General features: G+C 53.7%; 1 protein-coding gene across 1 annotated transcript in view; it reads right to left on the reverse strand.

Annotated features, from left to right (window-relative positions):
• The window catches only part of OC90 (otoconin 90), a 29,947-nt gene extending 5,446 nt beyond the window's left edge, over nt 1-24,501 (reverse strand). Inside the window, exons 1-11 of the mRNA XM_047842870.1 lie at nt 24,429-24,501; nt 17,896-17,961; nt 16,533-16,589; nt 14,328-14,502; nt 11,700-11,812; nt 9,694-9,822; nt 9,488-9,529; nt 7,944-7,994; nt 5,925-5,972; nt 4,019-4,072; nt 48-164 (exon numbers count right to left, since the gene is read on the reverse strand). Coding sequence (XP_047698826.1) covers nt 48-164; nt 4,019-4,072; nt 5,925-5,972; nt 7,944-7,994; nt 9,488-9,529; nt 9,694-9,822; nt 11,700-11,812; nt 14,328-14,502; nt 16,533-16,589; nt 17,896-17,961; nt 24,429-24,501 — 925 coding nt within the window. The remainder of the gene's footprint in view (nt 1-47; nt 165-4,018; nt 4,073-5,924; nt 5,973-7,943; nt 7,995-9,487; nt 9,530-9,693; nt 9,823-11,699; nt 11,813-14,327; nt 14,503-16,532; nt 16,590-17,895; nt 17,962-24,428) is intronic.
• Between the last annotated feature and the right edge of the window lie 759 nt (nt 24,502-25,260).

Consider the following 25,260-nt stretch of genomic DNA (forward strand, 5'->3'; position numbering starts at 1 on the left):
CTCAAGGCCGAGAGAGGCCACGTGCTTCTCTGCCTGCTCCTGCCTACCTTTTCCAGTTGTCTCCCCTGGGCCACTTTTGGTGGAGGACGCAGCAAAGCCCAGAGACTTCAAGCCAGCGGGGACGATGGTTACACCGGGTGCCGAGGCAGCCGTCTCTGTGGATCCTGAAAATGCACAGCGTGACGGCTCATGTTCAAAAGGTGGCCCAAGAAGACATTTGCAGGTGGACACACGATCAAGGCCAAATGCAGACGGGTGTTTCAGGAGAACAAAGTGTTCGGGTAGTGTCCTCGATCTGGGTTTGCAGACGTCGGGGCTGAGTCTTGGGGATCCGCGGATGTTGCGTGGGAATTTCCAAATGCCCGCGATAACCTCGAAGCGGACAGGAGCCCATGCCACATGGATGACCTCCCACAATGAGGCCTGTCACAGCCTGCCAGGCCTGTGTGTGTGGTGTTAACCGCCATGCACCTGCCTGCAAGCGGGGGGGGCCTGGCATGGTGTTCACAAGTGAAGGAGTGGGGCGCCCGGGTGGCTCAGTCGGGTAAGCGTCCGTCTTTAGCTCAGGTCATGATCTCACGGTCCGTGAGTTCGAGCCCCGCGTTGGGCTCTGTGCTGACAGCCCCGAGCCTGGAGCCTGCTTCGGATTCTGTGTCTCCCTCCCTCTCTGCCCCTCCCCTGCTGACTCTCTGTCTCCCAAAAATAAACAAACGTTTAAAAAAAATTAAAAAACAACAACAAGTGAAGGGGTAACAAGCACAGTGCATCCTGAAGCCAGCCCCTGGTACTCAGTAGTGTTGGCGAGCAGGACCCCGCCTCCGACTCCTCGGAATACGGGAGCAGCTTCTCGCCACACTCCGAGTTAGGTGCCAGGTCCTTGCTGTGGCCGTGAGGCGGCCAGGGGTCTGGCCCTGCCCACTCCCCCACCCCCACCCCCAGGCTCCCTGGCACCGTCCAGATTTGCTCTGTGTCTGCCCCATCTGTTCTTTTGGCCAGAGGTAGGGATGTCTCCAACCCAGTCTGGTCCAGACAGAGGGAGCCTCGTGGGCTCCGCCCCCACCATCTGTGGACCCAGAGCACTGGGTGAGGCTGGGGCATCTCGAGGGCCCCCTGACTTGCAATCTTTCCCCAGATCTGTCATGTTGGTTTGCTTCATATCCCTGGGCTTCTGTGTCCTTGCTCAGCACTCCGTTCCCTGGGGGTTGGGCACACAGCCTTAGTAGCCCTGTTGTAACCTCTGTCTAACATCATGCCCCCTTCTCCAATCCCATAAACAGAAACCCACGCGCGGGTTTCTTTCCATCGTGTTCCAAACTGCTGGGAGCTGACAGATTCTCTCCTTGACCAGCCTCTAGCCGGCCTCCTCTGGGCCTTCTTCTCGGCCAGGCCTCAACCTTGACCTACGAGAACTTCAAATTCACGGCACAAACTCTTTCATCCATGCCCTGCCCCCACACTAAGGAGACACTCACCAACCCCAGCCTGGTGTCCCCAGGATGACCCAGCCTCCCGCTTCCCCTTGACTTCCTGCCTGAGAAAGCTCAAGGCAGCCAAGAGAACTTAACAGCTTGAGACGCTCCCTGACCCAACACGTGCCTTTGCCTAAGTTTTCAGAAAACAGCCCCCTCCCCCCATTTTGGAATTTTTTGCTTCCCTGATTCTGCAGGAGCTCCCAATAGCTGTCCGCCCTCCCATTCGCCCTCTCAAAGGCCCTCTCACCTCCACCCAGATCCTAGCCAAGCTCAGGGATCCTGGAGTCTCCCCTCCCCACTGCAGAAACATGAATAAAATTCGTCTTGCCACTTTTTTAAGTTTATTTATCCACCTGGTGGGGGGTGGGGAGGGGGAGAGGGAGAGAGACACAGAGAGAGAGAGAGAATCCCACTCAGTGCAGAGCTCAACACAGGGCTCGATGCCACAAACCATGAGATCATGACCTGAGCCGAAGTTGGATGCTAACCTGACTGAGCCACCCAGGCGTCCCTAGCCTCTCTCAATCTTAATTTCCCCATTTCTAAAACTAATACCTGTGTTAAATGTTTATTTATTTTGAAAGAGAGAGAGTGCATGTGAGTAAGGGAAGGGCAGAGAGAGAGAGAGAGAGAGAGAGAATCCCAAGCAGGCTCTAAGCTGTCAACGTAGAGCCTGATGCGGGGCTCGATCTCACAAACTGCGGGAGCATAACCTGAGCTGAAACTGAGAGTCGGACCCAGGGCCACCCAGGCGCCTCAATGATACCTGTTTTGTGTGTGAATAATCCTTCTAGCCGAATGCCTAGCAAGGAGGCAACGGTCAACAGCAGCCGTTAGAATCGCTCAGGGAGGGTGATGACACATCTGGTCTGGGGTTGGAGGCTCTCCAGGCGGAAAACTCTATCGGCAGATGGAGCCCCAGAAGCCCGTTTGTCTCTCTGCTGAGTCTGAGCGTCCTGCTAGAAGCCCTCCCCCTCTGAGGAAGAACTTTCTGGATCATTGGTGTTAATCAAACGTGAAACCCCCACCTCATCCCCTTAGAGGAGGGCCTGTGGCATCCCTCACCCTGCCTGAACGGCCACCCCAAATGCCTCTTGCTCCCCAACTCCCAGGCTGAGAAGGTCACTGTGCACCTGAGGGCAAAGTCGGTCCAAGTCTCAGTACCCTCAGCTCTGACACTGGGGACCCACCTCCATAAATTCGGTTAAGGTTTGGGAATTCTGGAGGCACCTGGGTGGCTCAGTTGGTTAAGTGTCTGACTCGATCCTGGCTCAGGTCATGATCTCATAATTCATGGGTTCAAGCCCCCACGTAGGGCTCTGCTTGGGATTCTCTCTGCCCCTTCCACTCTTGAACTCTCTCTCTTTCAAAATAAATAAACCTTAAAAAAAAAAAAAAAAAAAAAAAAAGATTGGAGAATTCTGTCCAGGCCTGGTCCAAAGCTCCCGGAGTGAGAGGCCAGCCACTCTTGGGTACAAAAACCACTCCTTTCAATTTTCCTCGGAGGGGAGAAGGAGGAAAAATGAGCTACCGTGGGTCTTTTTTTCTATTAAAACAATAGAGGTTTTTGTTTGCTTGCTTTTAAATAATAGTACACGGTATTGGTCATGGGATCCACAGGTGAGGGCCAGTTTTTCTCCAGGGCAATTTGGCAACATGGGGCGAGCCCTACAAGGATCACGCCCTCAGTAATTCAGCTTCTTGGCATTTGTGGTGACAAATGAATCCGAAGTGGTGGGTTTAAAGCCTAACTCTATTATTCACAATAACAGATGTTAGAGATAATTGGCTACATACGTTTATGGTCTTCCGTACCAGAAGCTGTGGTACAGCCACTCAAAATCATGTTATAGGAAAATATTTGATATCAGGGGAGTATCACCTCATTAAAAAGATTTTTTTTAATGTGTATTTATTTTTGAGACAGAGAGAGACAGAGCATGAGCAGGAGAGGGGCAGAGAGAGAGGGAGACACAGAATCCGAAGAAGGCTCCAGGCTCTGAGCTGTCAGCACAGAGCCCGACGCGGGGCTCGAACCCACGAACCTCCGTGAGATCATGACCTGAGCCAAAGTCGGATGCTTAACCGACTGAGCCACCCACGCACCCCGTCGCCTCATGTTTTAAGTGATAACAGCTCAGACTTGCAAAGCCAGGGCACCAAGCGATCTTGGTTCATGTTAATTCATATTAATTAAGGTCATAGAGCTGCCCTGCCACTGGGGAGACAGTAGAGGGAAATGCCTCCAGCTTTTGAAAGTGGCTGTCTGTATAATGTGACATGACGGGTGATTTAAATAGAAAACAATACACAGTTTTCTATATTTTTCTAAAAGCATCTCTTTATCAGGTAGGCTTCCCTTTCTTTCTACCTTTTCTTCCCTTTCTTTCGAACTGGACCTACCTTTTAACTTCCTTTGTCTGCTCTTGGGAGAGGGTGTAAAAGGGACTTGGTTTCCATGGTTCTTCCATGTTTTAGAAACACCAGATCCCATACACGTATAGGGATGACGGTTATATGCAGGCGGGAGGACCCGGTGTGCTTACCCGGAGCGGGTATGGTCCGAGCGGCTTCCGTGCCTTGCTGGCCTTGGCCCGCGCCTGCCCACAAAAAAAGAGAGACGGGATGAGTGTTGACTCCGGTCTGTCCCACCCTGGCTTCCAGAAGTGGTTGCCATCCCACGGGCACAGGAGGCAATGTGCTCGTTGCTCTGCCCCTGGTTACCTCCCAGGAGCTGGTGGTAATGGCTGGGTCGCTGCTAAGCCAAAGAGACTGCCCTCCCCAGACACGGGCTTGCTGGCAAAAGCAGCCGCGACCTGCAGGTCTTGAAGCAGGTGCATCTTTGAGCTACTTGAGGAAAGCAGACTTCTCCAGAGTTTCAACCAACAAAAACCTTTTTTTAACCACGTATTTTTGAACGAAGAAGAACAAGGCAGCAGAAGGGCTCTAGTTGCCTGCTACGTGGCTTCCGGGAGACTGCTGAGCCCCGGTTCCCTGCGAAATGAGATTGTTGTTGTTTAACTGCGATTAGGCTCCTACTACGCTATAGACTGGGTGTTTGTGCTTCCCCCAAACTCATGTGTTGAAACCTGATTCCCAGCGGGATGATCTTGGGGACTTTGAGAGGCAATTAGGTCAGGAGCAGGGAGCCTTCATGAATGGGATTCGTGCCCTTACGAAAGAGACCCCACAGAGCTCCCTGGCTCCTTCCACCATGTGGGAACACAGCAAGAAGGTGGCTGTCTAGGAAGCAGGCATCCCTGAACTTGACCATGCTGGTGTCTTGAGCTTGGACTTCCAGCCTCTAGAACCATGAGACATAAATTTTGTTGTTCACAGGCTACTGACATTTTGTTGTAGCAGCAGGAACAGACTAAGACCTACTACAAGCCAGACACAGTATTAAGTGCGTTGCTCGTCCTAAACAACAACCCCACAAATTAGTACTGTGCTCACCCTCACTCAGAGATGAGAACGGGGGCACACAGAGAAGACAGATCACTTACTGTAGGTCATGGAGCTAGGAAGTCACAGAATGCAGTTCCTGGGGCCACTTGGCCAAAGGTGGCTGTCCTAACCACTGAGCTAGGGGGCTGTTGCACTTCTGGCCGTACTACTGAGGGCCAGTGGTGGTAACTCCCAACACCATGGGGGAAGGAAGGAACTGCCTTAAATTCAGTGTGTCAAAGGTCAAGATTGCCATGGTGATACGTTGAGATCGGGCTCACGAGTCTAATGCTGTGGACACATAAAAGTGGACACAGAACCTCCGGGGCTCTAAGCCGGAAAGATGGTTCTCTTCAAAGTAAAATTCGCAGGTTCAGAACGAACGGAATACTATGCTGTCCTACCCCAGGCAAACGACTGCCCCTCAGAGCGCCTCCTTTATCTGTCAAATGGGGCCTCCTAGGACCAGGGGGATGAACCCAGAGGATGGGCGTAGGGGCTTAGGAACAGGCCGACATATTGAAGTCCTCCGTGATGTCACTGCCTGTTAACCAAGGAATCTATTTATTCATTCTTAGTAATTAGTAAATGGTTATTATGAGATATATATGCTTATTAGTAAAGAGTCCATGGTTATTCATCACCACAAGCAAAGTAAACGATTAGATTACTTCTTCCGAGGACACGTTGGCCTAGATGTTTTTAGGGACGAGGCTGTTCTCCGTGAGTCACCACGACACGGAACAGGACGGAACGACAAGAGACAGAACAAGTCTTACAACCTGAGACTGGGTTAGAGACCAGTCCAGCGAGGCTGGTGCTGAGCCACCTGTAACTTTTAACCTCCTGGAGCCCCAGTTTCCTACATCATCTGAAAAATGGGTATACTAATGTGTCTTCTGGGGCCGGTCAAAGAGCTGTCATCAGAACTGAGCATGTATATTTAGATGGCATGTCGCCACCGGCTCCCGTGCTGTCCCCTCCTTCGGAGTCTTCTCTGCTTACTTGTCCTGGAGGGCGTGGTCAGCGGGTCGGCTCTGGTCTCAGGAGCCACTGTGGAAAGAAACCACTCAACTTCAATTACCCGCCCAGCTCAGCACGTAAGCCAGGCAGGGGTCGCCTGCAAACAAAACAGCTTTGGGGGCCGAGGGACTGGGAGGCTGAGGAGAGGAAGCCCGTGGCGGTCTGATCAGGAATATGGACACGCTGGTCTCCATTAAGTGGACGAGGGGCCACATTAGCACCAGGCCTGTTTGTAGGCAAAGAGACCAGCCAATGGCCCCTTTGGGAGAACGAGACATTATGTCCCCTTGCTGGAGCAGGTCCACGGGGGAAGGCACCCGAAAGGGGGGTGCAGTCTAGCGGTAAGGACAGAACGCCATACAGGCCTCGAACCCCAGCCTGCCACCCAGCTGCACGTCTTGGACAATTTCTCTCTCCAGCTCACTTTACCATCTCTGTGTGGGGTTGATGATTTCACCGGGTTGTGTGAGCGTGAAATGAGATTTAATATTTGAAGCAAATTGTCCAGTGTTCCGCATTGTTTTTTTCACAGCTGCACCAGACTTCCGAAGAAGATGCTGGCCCAGAATCCCCCCATGCTCTCTCTCATTTCAGCCCCTGTCACCCCGGAGGACAGGTGTAACCATCCCTTTCCAGGGGCTGCTAAACCCTAGCTCGGCCCTCAGCCTGTTTTTGCAAATAACGTTTTAGCGGAACACGTTCACACCCATCCAGGTACCGACGTTATGGTTCCAGTCCAAATGACCGAGTTGGGTCATTGTGACAGAGACCCTATGGCCCACAAAGCCTAAAATATTTACTCTCTGGCCCTTTACAGAAAAAAAAAAAAAAAAAAAAAAGGCCAGTCGCTGCTCTCTGAAGTGAAATGGAAGATTAGAGAGGGCGAACCACGCTTTCAGAGTCCTACAGCTGAAAAATGGGAGAGCCAGGAGACCATCCCAAAGCTGCCGGACTCCAAAGCATGGTTGTTGCATGACACGATGGTGAGAACAGTCACGGGCCCTTTGTCTTTTTCCCTTGTGACTGAAGCTTCTTCCTGCATTCAGGCTCCCTCCTTTCCTGGAGGGCATTTGTGGGCACTGCGAGGTCATGGGTGTGCGTGCGTGAGTGCTGGGGGACCGACGTGTGAGTGCACGAACTCTCTTTCGCCAGTTAGACTCTGGGTTCCTTACGAAGCGTGTTTTCTCTGCACCATGCCCAGGGTGATGATGGCTCAGGCTGCGGTAAGTGGAAAATGTGCCAACTGAGGGTGATTCGGAGATTGTCTCGTGGGCAGCGAAGCCCGAGGCATAGCCTCGGTTCCTGATGGAAGTGGCCACTGTGGGTCATGCGGGGAATGGTTGCCGTGCGGGCAGGGCACATGGTGAAGCTTTGGCTGGGTTCGGGTGCCATTTCCTCTTTTCCTAGACCTCGAGTCCAAGGCACGGGCTGCCCGAGAGCTGTTGGGGATGAGATGCCCTTGGACATGGAGGGCAGCCGGGGATCAGCTGCACAGTGAGCTCGTGCGTCTTTTCTCACGACAGCAGCCGCGGAGGAGAGAAAGGCTCAAACCTCTGGGAAGGTGGCGGTGCAGGGCGATCCCCCTGAGGCATAGAATTGCCAAGTGTGGCAAATAAAAAATACAGGATGCCCAGTTAAATTCAGATTTCACGCGAGCGACAGATCACTCTTCAGGATGAGTATATCCCATGCAAATTCTGCGACATACTTATACTAAAACAGTATTTGTGGCTCATCTGAAATTCAGCCTCAGGTGACCGAGGGTGACTATCCTGCATCTGACAATTCTACCGAGGTGGGAAGAGGGGTGTGGGAGAAAGCAGAGCAAAGAGAGAAGAGATGCGGGGGTCGGGAGGAACTGAGTGGCTCTGGAATGTTCTTGAGCAGTCTCAATGCAATCCCGGGCAGGGGGCATTTTAGGGGACGTAGTCCCAGCAGGCAGGCAGATGGCACAACCACAGCGTGGGTATTTGGGCTACACGCCGGCCCCCTCGTGCTCACCTTCTCCCGAAACGGCCATCGCACTGGTGTCTGCGGGGTCCACAGGAACCACTGGAACAGAAAGCCCCGAAGCAATGACTGATGGAACACTGCGCCCAGACCAAGTGCCACGGGTCTCAGAGGACAGGCTGGGACTGCTGGCCCGAGACGGGAGGGGGCCGCGAGAGCTGTTGCCAGACAAGGGCTTTCGTTCTGTCTCAGGGTTTCCCTGTCTCCCCTACACCTCCCGGGACATGGGATGCTTACGGGGCCCCAGCACAGGAGGGGCTGCAGCCCCTGCTGGGTTCTGGCCGGGGAAGGTGACCCTAGCAGACCCAGGCTGTGGCAGTGAAAGGCCTGCAGACCTCGAGGGTTTGTGAACCGTGATATCCCGACTTAGAAAGACCTCCGTTCAAAAGGGAGGCAGACGGGGGCGCCTGGGTGGCTCGGTCGGTTAAGCGGCCGACTTCGGCTCAGGTCACGATCTCACGGTCCGTGAGTTCGAGCCCCGCGTCGGGCTCTGTGCTGACGGCTCAGAGCCTGGAGCCTGTTTCGGATTCTGTGTCTCCCTCTCTCTGACCCTCCCCCGTTCATGCTCTGTCTCTCTCTGTCTCAAAAATAAATAAACATTACAAAAAAAAAATTAAAAAAAAAAAAGGGAGGCAGACGGCACGGAAGAAAGAGAACCAGACCCAGAAGATACATCGAAATAGGACACGCACACACACACCCATAGCCACGCATGTGCGCATGCCTACACCAGCACACTCCTGCGCACGTGCACGCTCACACGCGCAGGTGCGCTGACCTCAGCTTCTTTGACAAACACCGCGGGGCTGGGAGGGAGACCCCAGCCCCAGGAAAGGAGGGGCGCTCTGCCAAAGCGCACCTCGAAATTCCCATCCCCGGGCACCCGTGGCGTCGGGACGGAGAGGCCGTGCGATCCTTGGTGAACGAGGAACGCCCGGCGTGAGCTGAACCCTCGCTTTTCCCGTAAGACACATGTTTTAGGGTAGGAATGAACACTTGCTGGCTTCAGTAGGCGGCCTGTCTTAAGAAGAGGGACAGAAAATAGCCTCCCCTGCAAGGAGCCCCTGTCTGGGCCCAGACTGCCCTTTCTGTGGTAAGTTCTGGAAGGCAGAGGAGGGAGGAAGCCTGTCTGCTCTTTGGAGGCCTCCGCGGCCAGGAGCTCGCCCAGCCACGAGGAGCCTTTTCCTCCATCAGAGCACTGGACCCTGTCCTGCCCTCCTTGTATACCAGGGCCCCGACTCTAGAGCAAGAGAGAAAGCACCCGGGGTCTACACCTTAACTGGATTAAACGCACCCCTGTCCACGTGGCAAGGAATGATGTTTGCATGAGGGCTGTTTGCTGTTGGATGTTTGAACTGGGTTTCTCAGCAGTCATGCTGTCTCCTGGGCAGGGGAAGGTAGGGGGGGACATCTCCAGTGCCACAGGTCACTCAGGCAGGCCCGGCGGGGGGGTGGGGTGGGGTGAGGGTGTCTCTTAGTTCCAGCTGTAGCCTGGCCCCTGTGGGCCGAGGAGCAGCCTCCTTAGGAGGCCTTACCTCTGGGCGGAAGCGTGGTCCCCTCTCTCGTGCTGGGCGGCTCTGCAAAGAAACACATTGGGAAGCCTGTTCAGGGCAGCGGATTGGGGGACTGTCGGAAGGGGTCGGACTCGCCTCTGAGGACACACGGCAACCAAGGCTCCCGTGCCGGCTCCCGCCCCAGCTTGTCAGGCCCCACCACCGACGCGGGGCCCAGTTCTTCCCACCTGGAGGCTGAGCCAGACAGAAGGAAGTGTCCAGAAGGTTCAGGGAAGAGTTGATGCTGGACTGAGCCAAGCACTCTATGGCAACCTTGTCGCAGGTACACAGCAGGTGCTCGCAAGGGTCCTCGGACTCTGTGCACGGAGCAAGGGCAGAGCAGGTGGGAGGATGTCACTGGGAATCCCAAGAGCTAATGCGACCTTCCACCCTGACCCCGATCTGCCTGCCAGGGTCCCGCTCCCCCCGTGGGCATCCTGCTCTCACTGTGTTGGCTCCGCGAGCTTTGGCTGCGCAGGCCCAACCTGGGTTCTGTGCCCCCTACTCTCACGCTCACCCCCGACCGTCGGGCCTCTACTTTCGACCTGTTTACAGTGTGACCACATATCCCCACCTCCACACCCCTCCCTGGGCCAAGCCCCCATCTGCTCGTGCCTGGGCTCTGTCAGTGGCCTCCCCCCGCCCCCGCCCCCAAACCTACTGCCCTGTCCACGCTCATCGAGGACAAGCCTTTCGAGACTCAGGGCAAACCATGTCTTTCCGGGGGTCTAGAACCTTCCGATAACTTCCCAATGGACCTAAAAGCTGCGCTCGGAGCTCATCTCCTTCCTGCTTCCTCACCCCCTTTCTGACTGTCTGGCCTGTCTCCCAAGCACGGGGGGCACCGCGTACATCGAGGCACACCCACAAGCCGCTGGCATGGCAGTGCCCACCTCCGGGACGGCCGCCAGCTTGCTTCCCGCTGCGCCTCAGTCTTGGCTCCGTGGGCATCTTCTCAGGGGGCCTTCCCCCCCACCCCCAGTCCTCTCTGTGCCTTCCCCTGCTTTATCTCCCTCCACAGCTCGTGTCGCTAACACACTCTAGCACTTGGTTCTGGTATTTTTACAGTGCCTGGCAGCCACGAGGAGATTTGAGAAGGTCAGGATATCCCCAGGACCTAGATATCCAGTGTAGGTAGGTGCTCCCAGTGTAGGTAGGTGCTCAGTATGCACCTGCCGAATGAATGAATGAATGGATGGATGGACGGTGTTTTCCATGCTCACTGTGCAGGGATTTAGGCTCATGCTCTTCCTCACTCCTTTCCCGACACGCCACACTTCAGCCAGTCCTCACTAGCTGGACTTTGGGGTCAGTGGAACCCGGGTTCAAACCCTGACGCTGCTACTTAGCCGCTTATGTGACTTTGGGCAAGTTGTTTAATTTCTCTGAGCTTTCCTGCTCTTATTCGAAAACAGGGAATAATGAGTCCATCTCATAAGATTGTTAGGACAATCGCATCTGCTAGGTATAAAGCCTTTGGCACATGATAGGTGCCCATAAAGAACGGCTTCAATGTACCGTGCCCCCAAGGTGCCATGCTCGCCCCCACGCCTTTGCCTCTTCTAATTCTTCTGCCGGGACCGTCTAGGGACGTGAAATACAATCCCTGGAGTGACATGGTGAGCAGGGTGCCGAGCTGAGGTTTGAACCGACTCAGCAGCAACCACAAACCTCATCCGTCCATCACTGCCTCTCTTATGCTTCCACTGCTGACTTCTTAACATAGGCCAGTCACCGTGGTATCTGTTTCACACGGGAGCACTGTTTACGTTTAACAAAGGTACCCCTGTTTTACCTTGAAGCATTGTTTAACTCAATTCTCAAAACACATCTCTGCACGGGGTTTTCTCCTCCCCGGGCAGAGGTTCTGACTTGTTGAGTGACTGTTCCAACATCACACAGTGTGGGAGCTGCAAGCCATCTGCTTTCCCAAGCTTCCAGGGTGGCTACAGTCTAAAATCATAAATCACACAACCTGCGGATGGGCTATTCTTTCATGTCAAGAAGCATTTATGGTGCCTCGACTCCATGCGAGGTACAGATGCCATAGATCCAGCCCTCGAGGGGCTTGGAGCAGAGGCGATGATGTTGTCCGTGGCAGTGATGATCAGGGGGGACCCTGGGAGCCCTGGGCCTGGGACACCCGAGCTGTTGTTTCTCAGTCCAGCTCCCTGAGACACAGGGAGATGCTCACCACACGTGATCGTCTTGCTGATGCAGTTGACATCTGTGCTGAGCTTGGCAGGGTCCTGGAGACAGTCCATCTCGGCGGCTTCCTCGTAGCACCTGCGATGCTGGAAGCAGCAGCTGCGGCAGGTGGGGGAGGCCAAGGTGAGAGCGTGGGGGAAGGTTAAGAGAGGGGAGTCTGCCATTGTGGTGTCTCTGGAGGATTCCTGGCAGTGATGTTTCCAATAGAGCTCTTTGCACACACACGTGCATACGCATGCGTGCACATACAACTGGGTGATGTTACCCGTGCAGCAGGTGCTATTATCATTATGAGCATTTATATACATGCGGACTGAGTCGTACAAGGCTCAGTAACTTGCCAAGGTCGAAGTCAATCTCAGAGTGAGGCTGACACTAAAATGGGGGTCAGGAGGCTCTTGCAATGCACACAGGAGGTCAGTGGAGACCAATGTAAAGAAGAAAAAGTACACAGGCAGCTCATAGCTTTGGGCAAGCTACGAAATTTCTCCAACTGCCTAACTCAAAAATTTGGGGGGTTCAGGGAAACATCCATCAGGGGCGCCTTGGTGGCTCAGCCGGTTAAGCAACCGACATTTGTTTTTGGCTCAGCTCGTGATCTCATGGTTCATGAGTTCAAGCCCTACATTGTGCTCTGCACTGGCAGGGCAGGTCCTGCTCGGGATTCTCTCTCTCTCTCTCTCTCTCTCCTCTGTCTGCACCTCCTGCACCCTCTCTCTCTCTCTCTGCCTCTCTCTCTCAAAATAAGTAAATAACCTGAAAAAATATTAAAAGTTAAAAAAAAAAGAAAACATCTATATAGATCTTACCGTGAGGTAGGCACTCAATACATGATAGCAATTATTCTTGGAATCTGCTATGAAGGTTCAAAGTAGAAACATCCAGTCCTCCAGGAGTTTGGAGATCCCCACCCCCGTCAACTGAACTGTGTAAAGTAACCGAAATTGGGTGTGGCCCATCATTCCACCGGTTCGGGGGGCCATCACTTCTTCCATCATTGAGACTGTGGTGGATTGCTGCTTCATTTCTTTGACTTCTGGCTAGGTGTTCTAGGCATTCTAATAATTCTAATAATTAGAAGTGGTAAAGGAGAACCTGAAAGGAAAATACATTCCCAGAAATGGTCCGAGCACCATGCCACACGGATCAGCCTCTTTCGGTCGGAATGTCAGTGAGCTGGTTCTGGGAGTCAGTTTGCTCCTGGTCCCAAAGTTGGGAAAGTGCCCTTCTGGTGCAGAGGCAACTGACATCCTCTCTTGGAGACGTGGAAATGAGAGAGAGCTCTTGCTTGATTCCGAAGCTGTTTCTCCTGCTCCGGCAAGGATATATCACTTTTTATGTAATTACTTAATTTTAATCTCCGAAAAGCAATTGGAGTTAATTTGCTGAGCTCCTACTATGTGCCCAGTGCTGTGGTCCACAGTGGGGGGTGCACAGAAATGACATGGTGCAGCTCCCCCCCCCACCCTCCCGCTTAGAGTTTGTTGAGTGGAGCGTGAGACAGACCGTGTGCACGCGCTGTCCCACGTGGCGGGTGCAGGGCAGGGAAGGGCAGGTTTGGGGAGCATGGAGGTTGCATTCAAAGAGGGTGTCCTAATGGAGAGACTCCGGGAAAGACAACGGGCTGTCCCATCTGCTACTAAAGGGAGTCCTTCCCACTTCTATGAGAGCACACACTCTGTCACGCTGGCTTTGGGCACAGGTGCACACGAGTGGGTGGGGACATGGATCCCGGGGTAGAGGTGCCCTCCCGCTGCCAGTAAACCTTTTGCCAAATCCCTGGCAACACTAGATGCATCTAACATTTTAACTTTTCTTCCTAACCTGATGTGTCAAGGTAGAGGATTTGTTGTAATTTCTCCTCCCTTGTGTGCAGGGAGGGCACGCACTGTCATGGGGCCCCTTGTGTCTCCTCTATAACCCCCACTAGCTACCTACGTCTTTGAAGCAGGGATAGGATTCTGTCTATGTGCACATGTCAAATGTTTATTTATATATTTTAAGAGAGAGAGCGAGAGCAGGAGAAGGGCAGAGACACCGAGAGAGAGAATCCCAGGCAGGCTCCCTGCTGTAAGTGGAAAGCCTGACGGAGGGCTCGATCTCACCAACTGTGAGATCAAGAAGCCCTGAGCCGAAAGCGAGAGTCAGACGCTGAACCGACTGAGCCACCCAGGCGCCCCTAGGATTCTGTTACATTAAGCAGAGTGTCCATATGGGATTGGCTCACGTTTGTGCGAAAATTAAACGGAAACCTTCGTAGTTACTTGACCCCTGCTGGCCAGGACTGTTCTGAACAAAGAATAATTTTCCTGGGGAGCTTGTTTTAAATTCAGATTTCAGGTTCTAGGTGAAGGTAGTCTTGAGTAGGTCCGTCTGGGATGGGCCCCTGGAATCTGCATTTTAGCAAGTATCCCGGTGGTTCTGATACAGGGGGACCCCACTCGGAGAGTCACTACTCTGACGCTTTGCATGTGAGACAGAGCCAGGATCCTGACAACTTCCCAGGACGTGATACGTAGCCATGGAAAGATGAGGAAACCAGTCACTTCGCAGGGGAGGAGAACTAAGCTCCTGACAGCTTTCCCAAATATCAGCCAGGCCTCCCAGAGCTCACCTGTCAGACGCGTCCACGGGCGGTCCCTCCATCTCAAACCTGCAGGCACAGCCGTAGTCCTCCAAATCCCGGGGGCAGAGACCGGCCACACACTTCATGCCATTCACGAACTGGAGGAGCGCGGGGAAGTTGGTGAGGACGGCCTGCAGCCAGGTGAAGTGGGAGCCCAGGCAGTCTGCGGGGAGGGGACAGCAGGCCAGGTGCTGGGGACCGGGGTCCGGGAAGGAGCCCCTGTGCCCGGGACTTCCTGCACCACGGCAACCTACTAAGCACCTACTGGTTACTCAGGGTCGTTCTGGACAATGGGAAGGAGGCAGGTTTGTGAGCCGTGGTCCCTGCCGGTCACCTCCAATAGTCACGTACTTTCTTCCTTACCCACAAAGCTGAAAGGCGCTCAGCGAAGGTGAGCCCCTTCCGCAAATCCCTGGAGGATGTGTCATGCTCATTCTGGGTTCGTCATGCTAATAATCCTGGCTTCCATTACAGTGAGTGACCTAGGGCTGAGCACGTGACCCAGATCTGGCCGAAACAAGGGGAAGTCGGTTAGAGACGTTTGGGAATTGTTTCTTTCATAATAAAGGACAAAGGCATGGAAGACATCCTTTGGCTCTACACCTTTCTCCTTCCTTGAATATGGGTGAGGATATGTTGGCTGGGGCTGTGGCAACCACCTTGTCACCATGAGGCCCCAAGCCTAATATCGAAAAGCCAGCATGCTTAGTTGGAGCGGTGGAGGAAGAATGGGCCTCTGACACCTGCTGATACCTCTGACATCTGGGGCTTTCAGATGGCTTCTGTGAGATGATTAAATGCCTTTGTTATTTAAGTCACTATGAGTCTGATGAGTGGACCCCAAATGATACAGTCGTGGCCCTAGAGAACGGATACAGACACTAATAATTTGGGGGCCCCTATTATGGGCCAGAAACTGCTATGTGCTTTAAATAGGACAATAGTTAAGAGTGATAGCGAGTCACGCCTTAGAAAGCATTCGCTTGGCCCATGATCCCATAAACTTCCCATTAATCTGGCAAGGCAGATGCCACTCTGTCACTTCTGTTTCATAAAGAAACTGAAGGTCAGAGATATGCCCGAGGTACCAACCAGCAACCAATGATTTGCCCTAAACACGAACGTTCCTGCGAGCAAAACTGGCAAGAGAGCAATTTCCAGGTTTTTGACCTCGAGCGGCACACCCACCCTCCCCATTCTCTGCCTTTCTGGCTGCAAGACAGTTAAGCGCCAAAGGGGGTGTGACCCCACAGCCATGATTCTAATGCGCAGGGTCACCCGTGGGAGCTTGGGGAGGTCCACGAGGGGTCTGTGAGGACTATTCCCTCCCAGACTCTTCGAGTTTTTCCTACCCCATTCAAACTTCCATTCCCATGGTTTGTTTTCACATGGCCTCGTCGGAAAACGAAGAAATGATTCTATACAGAGGGAAAAAAGCTGCTTGCGTATGTATGTGTGTGTGTGTGTGTGTGTGTGTGTGTTTATATAAATATGCATTTTCACTCAAAAACTTAGTGGGCACCTGCACTGAGTCACATGCACACCTCCAGTGCAATCCTCTACCCGTGTTGTCTAATCCCACAGCAGTTCAGAGCTCCTTGCTCCCTGTCAATCACAGGATAGCCTTATTTGGGGGGTACTTTCAGAAAGCAATGGTGGGAACCATCACGGTATCCAGCAATCGATAGTCACGGGATAGAAACGTAATTGATAAATGGAGCCCTTGACCCTCTTTGAAATTCTTAGGCTTTACGTGTATTTGTTAGCTGGGGAGAGAAGAGCCAGCCACTGAGCTCTGGACTCAGAGGGGAGCGTCCCCCTTGTGACCTGGGCACGTCACATACCTCTCTTAGGCTTGATTCCTAGCCTGGGCAACAGGGGCGCCATTCTCTCCGCAACGCCCCCCCCCCCCCCCCCCCCACCGGCCCCGCCGCCCGGGTTGCGGACTGATCAGGACTAACAAAGTCAGGACGATGCAGGCACCTCGCAACCCAGGGACACGCAATGCAATACGAGACACCACTGCTCCTGTCGGAACCCGGATCACATGGTTCAGAGCTTGGCTGGGGCAGCGGGAGCAAGGGAGCCCAGAGAGCAGCGACCAAGGCCCTGGTAACTTCCTTAGATTTCCCACACTCACGCACCCCGTGCCCTGACACCCGGCAGACAGAAGCAGTTTGGCATTTCACTTACCAAAAATGTCGGCCACACTTTCCGCGTTTTTAAACGCCCCTTGGAAGGCTGTGAGATCTAAGTGGAAAGCAGAGGAAACAAGTCGGCGGGCCCTTCCCTTGCCCTGCCTCCTCGCCCCGCCCCGCCCCTGTGAAGAGTAAGTAAAACCCTTTCTCTTTCTCTAAGGATGGATTTGCCCTCGGACTACCTTTCTAGTAATGCGGGTTACCATGGAGATGCCATGGAAATGTGTTAGTAAAGCAACACGGCCCCTGGAGGACGAGGTGTATCTGGACGGGCGGGGACCCCGGCTGAACTATAAATACCTAGTGGGGAGTCATCGTGTGGGGACCCCCTCAGTGTGATGACTCTTGCCACTGAGCATGTCTCTTCTGGGCATCCTGGAAACGGTACCTATGAAATCGTTACTGGAGATACTAATTGTACTAGAGAATAAAGCTTCTAGGCCGGGGCAGGTCCTGTGGGTGCTCTCCGTGAGCCCCATTCCCTTGCATCTGATCTGCTACCTGGGGGGGGGCTCCTGGGATCCTGATGCACCGATCGCCCGGGATGCTCTCGCTGGAGAGAAAGGGCTGTCATGGCCTGCTGCCACACGGGGTTTCCCGGCCTTGTTCCCATCAAATGCCAAGCATGCGCTGTGAGTCTATACGTCTGTTACAAGTTCTCCCCGGACTGGGCATCGCCCTTGGCCGGGGGGTTATGGCATTTGGAGAGGGGCCAGATTGTCGTTTGGGTCTGGGTGGGACTGATCACTTTGCTTGCGTGGGCTCATGCACAAATAATTTGGTTGACTCAGCTCGCCTCTCTGAAAGGCTGGAAGTGAACCCTGAAGTTGGGGCGAGTGTGGCCGGCTGGTTCGCTATGCATTGTGTCCTTCAGCGGTACCCGGTTTAAGAGCCCACCTGAGAAATCTTTACCCTGTCTCACCAGGAAGACTTCCCCCTCCCCAAAAAACCAGTTATGGATCTTCCTTTCGTATAGGTTGAGCCCTGGAATGCATTGTCTTTCTTTCTCTCTTTACCTTGCCTTCTAGGAGTCTCAGAGCTCAATCTGAAGCTAAAATACCGTGACCATATTACCCCCATGATCAACCCATTGACTTCCATCTCCTGTCCCCCTTTCAGCTGACCTTTATCTTTTGATGGGAGCTTTAGCGCTCTGTCTCCGACGAGAGAGCCATGGTGGGTCAGACAGGAGGGGAGACAGTTGAGGGAGAGGCTTTTGAGCCCCATTTGAATCACTGTGCCTACAAGAGCCACAGCAGTAAGTGGTGTATTTATAGAAAGGGTCATTTTCTCTGCCAGTATCCCAGACAACTTCCTTCCCAGCTAGGTCTCCCAAGAAAAGTTCAAAAAACCCTTACTGATAGTTTTTGAGAGTCCTGGAGGCAGCTCCCGTGGAAGGTGTGGGGTGTCCAGAGGATGGCCCCCTATAATCGAGGAGGACAGCAGTGTTAGCAGGAGCAGTGTCATAACCCACTTGCTGGGAGGGGCAGCCAGCAGGCAAGGGGATGAGGGGACGCAGGTAAATTCAATTCGACGTATATTTTTCTAGGACCTACTCTATGCCGGGTCTCTGGGGTAGCTGTTGATGAAAACAAGGTGGTCCTACTGTCTCACATTGGTTGGCCTTAAGAATGGCCTTCTGATGGGCAAAAGACGTGAGTAGACACTTTTCCAAAGACGACATCCAGATGGCTAGCAGACCCACGGAAAGATGCTCAGCATCGCTCATCATCAGGGAAATACAAATCAAAACCATGAGGAGATACTCCTCACACCTGTCAGGATGGCTAAAATGAACAACTCAGGCAACAACAGATGTTGGCGAGGATGCGGAGAAAAAGGATCCCTTTTGCATTGTTGGTGGCAATGCAGGCTGGTGCAGCCACTCTGGAAAACCCTATGGAGGTTCCTCAAAAATTAAAAATAGAACTACCCTATGACCCAGCAATTGCACTACTAGGTATTTACCCAGAAGATACAAAAATGCTGATTCAAAGGGGCACATGCACCCCAATGTTTATAGCAGTGCTATCAACGATAGCCAAAGTATGGAAAGAGCCCAAATGTCTATCAACTGATGGACAGATAAAGAAGATGTAGCAAGGACTCCTGGGTGGCTCAGTCAGCTAAGCGTCCGACGTCGGCTCGGGTCATGATCTCGCGGTCCGTGGGTTAGTGCCCCGTGTCGGGCTCTGTGCTGAGAGTCCAGAGCCTGGAACCTGCTTCAGATTCCGTGTCTCCTTCTCTCTCTGCCCCTCCTCCATTTGCACTCTGTCTCTCTTTCTCAAAAGTAAATAAACATTTTTTAAAAAAGAAGATATAGTAATATATATACATAATGGAATACTACTCGGTGACGAAACAGAACAAAATCTTGCCATTTGCAACAATGTGGATGGAACTAGCGTGTATTATGCTAAGCAAAATAAGTCAATCAGAGAAAGTTAAATATCATATGATTTCACTTATATGTGGAATTTAAGAAACAAAACAGATGAACATTGGGGAAGGGAAGGAAAAATAAGGTAAAAAGAGAGGAGGCAAACCAAAAGAGACTCTTAAATACAGAGAATAAACTGAGGGTTGCTGGTGGGGTGGTGTTGGGTGGGGGGATGGGCTAGATGGGTGATGGCCATTAAGGAGGGCACTTGTTGGGTGGGCACTGGGTGCTATACGTAAGTGATGAATCACTAAATTCTACTCCTGAAATAAAAAATAAAAGAAAAAAGGAAAAAAAAAAGAATGGTCTTCTGGCTCAGGATAGAGAGGTTTGGGGACTCATCTGGAAGCTCTTGCTGCATACAAAGCATACCATTTTGATATAGGTTGCATGTTTGGAGTGCCTTGAGATGAAAAATTGGGGGAAATAAGCACAGGCAAGGAAAGGACCCCACCCCAGGAAGCCTCTAATCAAGGACAGGGCTTTCCCTCTCTATCGGCAAGCAAAATGACCAATGACTGCCAGGGGTCTGTGCACCCCGAGACTCAGCTCCCGACCCTGCATTTATCCACAGTGGAGTCACGGTGAAGGGATGCAAATGTTGAACTGCATGAGCTACTCAGGCAGGGAGCCAGCTGGACTTGGCCTTTTCCCAGCCTTGGCTGTCTCCCCAGGGGCCTGGAATCCTCATTATGAAGCAGGGGGGTCTACGAGATTCCGGAAGGGTGGGAGCAAAGGCCGTGATAGCAGATGAACTTGGATCTGCAAGATCTGACACCATGGATCAGAGAGGCGCTGTGAAGCCTGGAAAACGTGGCTTACTGGCCGGTGCACCGTGGACGCTCAAATGTCACGGCAGCCGTTCATTATTAATTATTACCATTACTACTGTTATGAGCAACTCTTTCCACTCGCTGCCTCCTTTCCCCTCCACACTAACAAGTGGTTTGCCTTGCTTGGCCCTCACCTTCATCACCGACCTCGTCATCGCCCCCGTGGACTTATCCCGGGGACGCAGACATCGTTAGCAGGTGCCTGTCTGCGGGGGAGCAGCCCCCCCAACTACCAACCCCGTGGGCTCGCGCTGGGTCCCTCTGCGGCCAGGCCCTCCGGGGATGGGTTGGAGGGGACGCAGCCTGGCTCCCCGGCTCCTCGCACGACGAACTTTCAGCACGATGAGCTGGCCCCAACTCCCAGCGGGATGTGCTCTGCGGCTGTGGCCAGGCGCGTCCTCTCCAGTCCTCCGGATTCCTGTTCCCACCGAGGGGCATTCGCTCCAGCCCGAGGGCCATGGGCTGTACGAGGACTTGACCCGCGGACAAGGTTCCGACCCGGGGAGACCCAGCACCTCCTTCAGCTCCAGGTGGGTCCTACCGCGGAGCCCACGTGATTGCTCTGGCACATTCCACATTTGGTCTAATTGCCTCGGACACGATTTCACCGGCATGCCAGCCGACGGCTAAGAGCATCCGCGGCCCACTTCTGCGGCAACGGTAAAGTGCCGCCGGGTCCTCGCTCGCTGGCTCACGGGTACTGCCCCGGTGTTCTGGCGGGTGGAGGTGGTCCGCTCGTGGAGAAGTGCTCCCAGTCCTCTCAGGGTGTCGACACCCACACATTTCCTTAGCAGCTGCAGAAGTCGCCGTGGATCTTCAATTGTGGATCCCAGAGGACTGGATTCGTTCACTCGCCCGCTCCAGAGGGATGGCACTGGGGGAGACGGGGGGTGGGGGGTCCGAGGGGATGAGGGGGACAACACTCGGCAGAATAAAACGGATTCTGGCTCGGCGAGGGCACTGTTCGAAGGGAAGGCAGCTGGCATCCGTTCTGTTCCGGAATCTGTTTTGCAGGCATCCCCTCCAGTCCGGCGCTGCGCCCGGGGCCGTGGGGCCCCGTTCGCTGTGGCCGTGTCACAGACACCGAAGCCGAGACCCGAGGAGGGAAGGTCTAGCTTCTTCCGCCCGGACACGTACGGCTTCCCTGGCTCTGCCCCTTCCTCACTCTGCCAAACCATCTCCGACTTTGAAGCTGATGCTTCCAGGATGCTTATCGTTTTCCAGACCCCAAACGAATTCTTGCCGTGCCGGCTTTGCTTGTGCGGTGCCCTGAGCCTCGGGCGCCTGCTCCCCTTTGTGTCACTGGCCCTTACATTTTCACGTTCTGCCCAGAGTTCCAGAGGGCCTACCCGACCCCCAAACCGGGCTGGGTTAGGGACACCTTCCCTGGCTCCCGTAACGCCGGGACGCCCTTCTCTCGCTGCCCCTGTGACCCCGGGTTGCAATGACCTGGGTCGGGGACCGTTGCCTCCACTAAACCAGGGGCTTCCTGAGGGTAAGAACGCTGACAAATGTAAGCGCGGTTCAGCAGACATCTCTGCAGTGAACGAATGAGCAGCCCGTGGTTGAACTATGCCGTCAAATGGCCAACTTATCAGCCAGTGAGTGACGGCCCAGTGGAATCACGGAATCCTCGCCTCGTAACCTTTAAGCAAAATCAGCCATCTCTAGAGAGTGGAAGGGCGAGGTCTGTCGGCGGTTATGAGCGGTGTCTCATACGATCAAGTGTTCTGCCCGGAAGATCAGCCGGCAATGCACAAACCCCACCCGTGTCCAGCCGCCTCTCCCGCAGGTTCTGGCAGGCGGACGCACAGAGGACAGTGGGGGAATGGGCACCACTTCTGCTGGGTGATGGGGGCCTGTGTCGAGCTCCCTGGTGGGGAAGGCTCAAGGGTATCTCCCTCTCCTAACAGGCCTGACCACCATCCCACCGGCCAACACTTTGGAGTCACGAGCCAGCTCTCAGCGAAGAGAAGAGAGAGGGTAACCTGGCCCCGGGCGTGCCGAGGGGGCCGCTCCCACCCCTGCCACAGGGGTGAGGAAACACCCCGGAGAGAGCCGTGGAAGTGTACAGAGACCCTCCACCCTGTCCGCACGCCCCAAAGCCTTGCCTCGACGTCTGAGTCAGACGGCCCTGGGGGTGCGGCTTCGAGAAGGCGCCCGGCAGAGTTCCGGCTCTGTGCCTGCGGTGCTCGGAAGCCCGAGGGGGCTCTGCACAGAGTTCACGTCCCCCATGGCTGCTCCCGGCCATGACCCAGCAGGTGCACCCCAGTGGCCAAGCTTCCTGGGGCACACGGGACATTGCTTATGGACTCCTCCCTAGCGGCCTTGCCAGACTTTCCTCAGACCGAGCTGTGGTCAAGGACGCACCCACCTCTCCTGTCCTGGTTGCAGTCCTGCCATCCCCCAGACGTCTGCAGTCTGGGCATCCGTTTCCCAGAGGACCCAGACCAAGGCACCATTCCCGCCTCTTTGAGACTAGGCGTGCGGGCGGAGACCTCAAGCACAGACGGGGGCGCCTGGGTGGCTCAGTCGATTAAGCGCCGACTCTTGGTTTTGGCTCAGGTCGTGATCCCATGGTTTGTGAGTTCGAGCCCCAAGTCAAGCTCTATGCTGTCAGGGCAGAGCCCGCTTGGGATTCTTTCCCTCCCTCCCTCTTTGCCCCTCCCCTGCTCTTGCTGTCTCTCTCTCTCCCTCTCTCAAAATAAACAAACTTAAAAAAATTAAAAAACAAAACAAAACAACAAAAAACAGACCCCCCCCCCCCCCCCCCCCCCCCCGCAGCGCCTGGACCAAAACCTGGTGAATTTGTTGGCTGGGTAACGTAGAATCCGTGGTGGTCACACACTCACCCCTGCAGTCGGGGCTGCAGGTATGGGACATTTAAATCCACACGCGCATGTATATGTTTACACTTCAACTTTCTATGGCTCTATTTTTTTTTTAATTTTTAATGTTTATTTATTTTTGAGAGAGGGAGAGTGTGTGTGCAACTTTCTATGGCTCTGGTTTTTAAAAAATTTTTTTTAACGTTTATTTATTTTTGAGAGAGAGTGTGTGTGTGTGCAAAGGTGTGCACGGAGAAGTGGCAGAGAGAGGGAGACAGAGGCGCCAAAGTGGGCTCCATGCTGACAGCAAAGAGCCTGATGTGGGGCTCGAACTCATGAACTGGGAGATTGTGACCTAACCGACTGAGCCTCCCAGGTGCCCCAACTGTGGCTTTAATTTTTTTTTTAATGTTTGTTTATTTTTGAGAGAGGGAGAGAGAGACAGAGTATGGACAGGAGAGAGGCAGAGAGAGAGAGAGGGAGACACAGAATCCGAAGCAGGCTCCAGGCTCCGAGCTGTCAGCACAGAGCCTGACATGGGGCTCGAACCCACAAGCCGAGAGATCATGACCTGAGCCGAAGTCGGACGCTTAACTGACGGAGCCACCCAGGTGCCCTGATGTGATCTCATTTTAAAGGATAGGGAAGAGACTGAAACGCTATAGAATATTTCATAGTTTTATCATAAAAAAGGACGGACACCAAGGCCATAGTTGGAATTTGAACAAGATAGTCAGGGTCTGGGTAAAGGTGAAGCCACTGGCCCTGGGGACCCAAATCACGACAAAATGGCTTTAATGAGGAAAAAAAAAAAACATCCTTGAAGGAGCTAAATAATCAATAGCAGCCCGTCAAGTTCTGGAAGTGGGAGTGCTCCTTTGTCGTACAGGGAAGGTCTGGGGCGGAGCTCGGGAGCACCCAGAGCTGAAGGAGAGCTTCGGGGTCCTCCGTGAAGTGCCTACCCTATAACGGGTGCTCACCGATTTCCGGGGAGCACGCAGATCTCTGCGCGTCCTCTAATTCAGGTCACGGTCGAGACCAATTCTCAATAATGTTGACACCCTCACTACTGTGTTTGGAAGGGAATCTTGCAGAGGGAGGCTCAGCGTGTTGGTCCCCAGTTTACCCGAACACGAGGAGGGAAGGAAGAAATGGCTGGGTAAATGGGTGACGTCAGTCACTCGGGAGCCAGAGCAGTCCTAGGAAGGAAAGAAGGAGGTGGGGGGCTTCGAGAGCTGCACCAATGTGCAAACGAGAAAGGAGGGAGCCGGAAGTCTCGGAATCGTCACCACGACTCCACGCGAACTGGAAATGAGTGCCCGGGCTGCCAGGGAGCTTGCTCGGATGTCTTCAGGCTCTGGTGGTGCGGGACCCCGGTGCGGGGTGGAGGTGCCTTCGCAGCAGACACACCTACACAGGGGTGTTTCCTGTCGCATGTGGAGAGGACTGACACACTCCGAGGAAACGAGCGAAACACGGGCCAGCGGCCGGCGAGCAAAGGCAAGACGAGATGTACCATCGGGAGGAGGAATGGTTAAGTGGCCACCCTGCCTTGTGCTCTCCCTGGATCTCCTCCTCATCGCCCATCCCGCACCTCGTGCCCCGGGCAAGGTCCTCAAATATCAGCTGAATTGAATCTGTGGCCCATCATTACTGTTTGACTTCCATCCCTCCCAGGCAAGGGGATAAAAGTAGTAACAAGCAACTAAGATGACATTTGACAGCACTCCCTAGTGTTCATGTTAATTACATAACAAGCCAGAAATTCGGTGGAAGATACCGTTACTCACCGCCGTGAGGGGCCATCAGCATACTCAGGAGAAGCACGATCATAGCGCGAGGGCAAAGGAAGGGCTGAGGCATCCAGGGAACAGCCTCCTGGGAGAGAAGTCGGTGGAAGATGATGAGTACGCTTTCGGAAATCCCAGGAAGTAAGAACGCCCACGAGCTCTTTGTCCCATAGCGCACTGAGGTAGCAGGAGAAAGCCCTAGGAGGGTTTCTGTCCCAGCTTTGCCACTAACCAGCATCAACTAATGACAGTCAGCAGATCACCTTCCCTCCCTGAGATTCAGTTCATCCATCTTTAAAATGGAATCTGAACCCGGGCTCCTTGAGGCCACAGATCTGGTGTCATTTATTCATTTTCCCCATGGTCCATTATTGTGCTGTGGCAGGCACATCGCAAGGATCCCAGAATGCAAAGTGAGCGAAAACCTCTCCTTATCTGTGAGTTGTTCACAGAATAATAGGGAAGGGAGGCAGGTGAACAAGGGCTATAGTTTGACTTTTGTAGACAAAGCTGTAAATAACCCATATATTGGGCTACTGGGGCATTCTGAGTATATACCTTCAGTAGTCTGACTTTGAACCTTACCAATGCTTGACAAAGGAATAAATTTGGCAACCACAAGGTGGCGCTGCCTGCCAACAAACAGTGCTTTCCTGAGGGACTATTTCTTCCTTCCCCATGGCTTCTGAGCGATTTGAATGCCTGGTTGCTGTCCTAGCGTTCAAGAGACCATGCCTCAGGGACTGCCATGGGGGTCGTGGCAAGGGGGCAGAGTCCAAGAACTGACCGCATTTCAATCATAGCGCCCCGTGATCTGAGCAAGTCAACAAAT

This window comes from Prionailurus viverrinus, chromosome F2 (assembly GCF_022837055.1).
Source record: "Prionailurus viverrinus isolate Anna chromosome F2, UM_Priviv_1.0, whole genome shotgun sequence".
Lineage (NCBI taxonomy): Eukaryota > Metazoa > Chordata > Mammalia > Carnivora > Felidae > Prionailurus > Prionailurus viverrinus.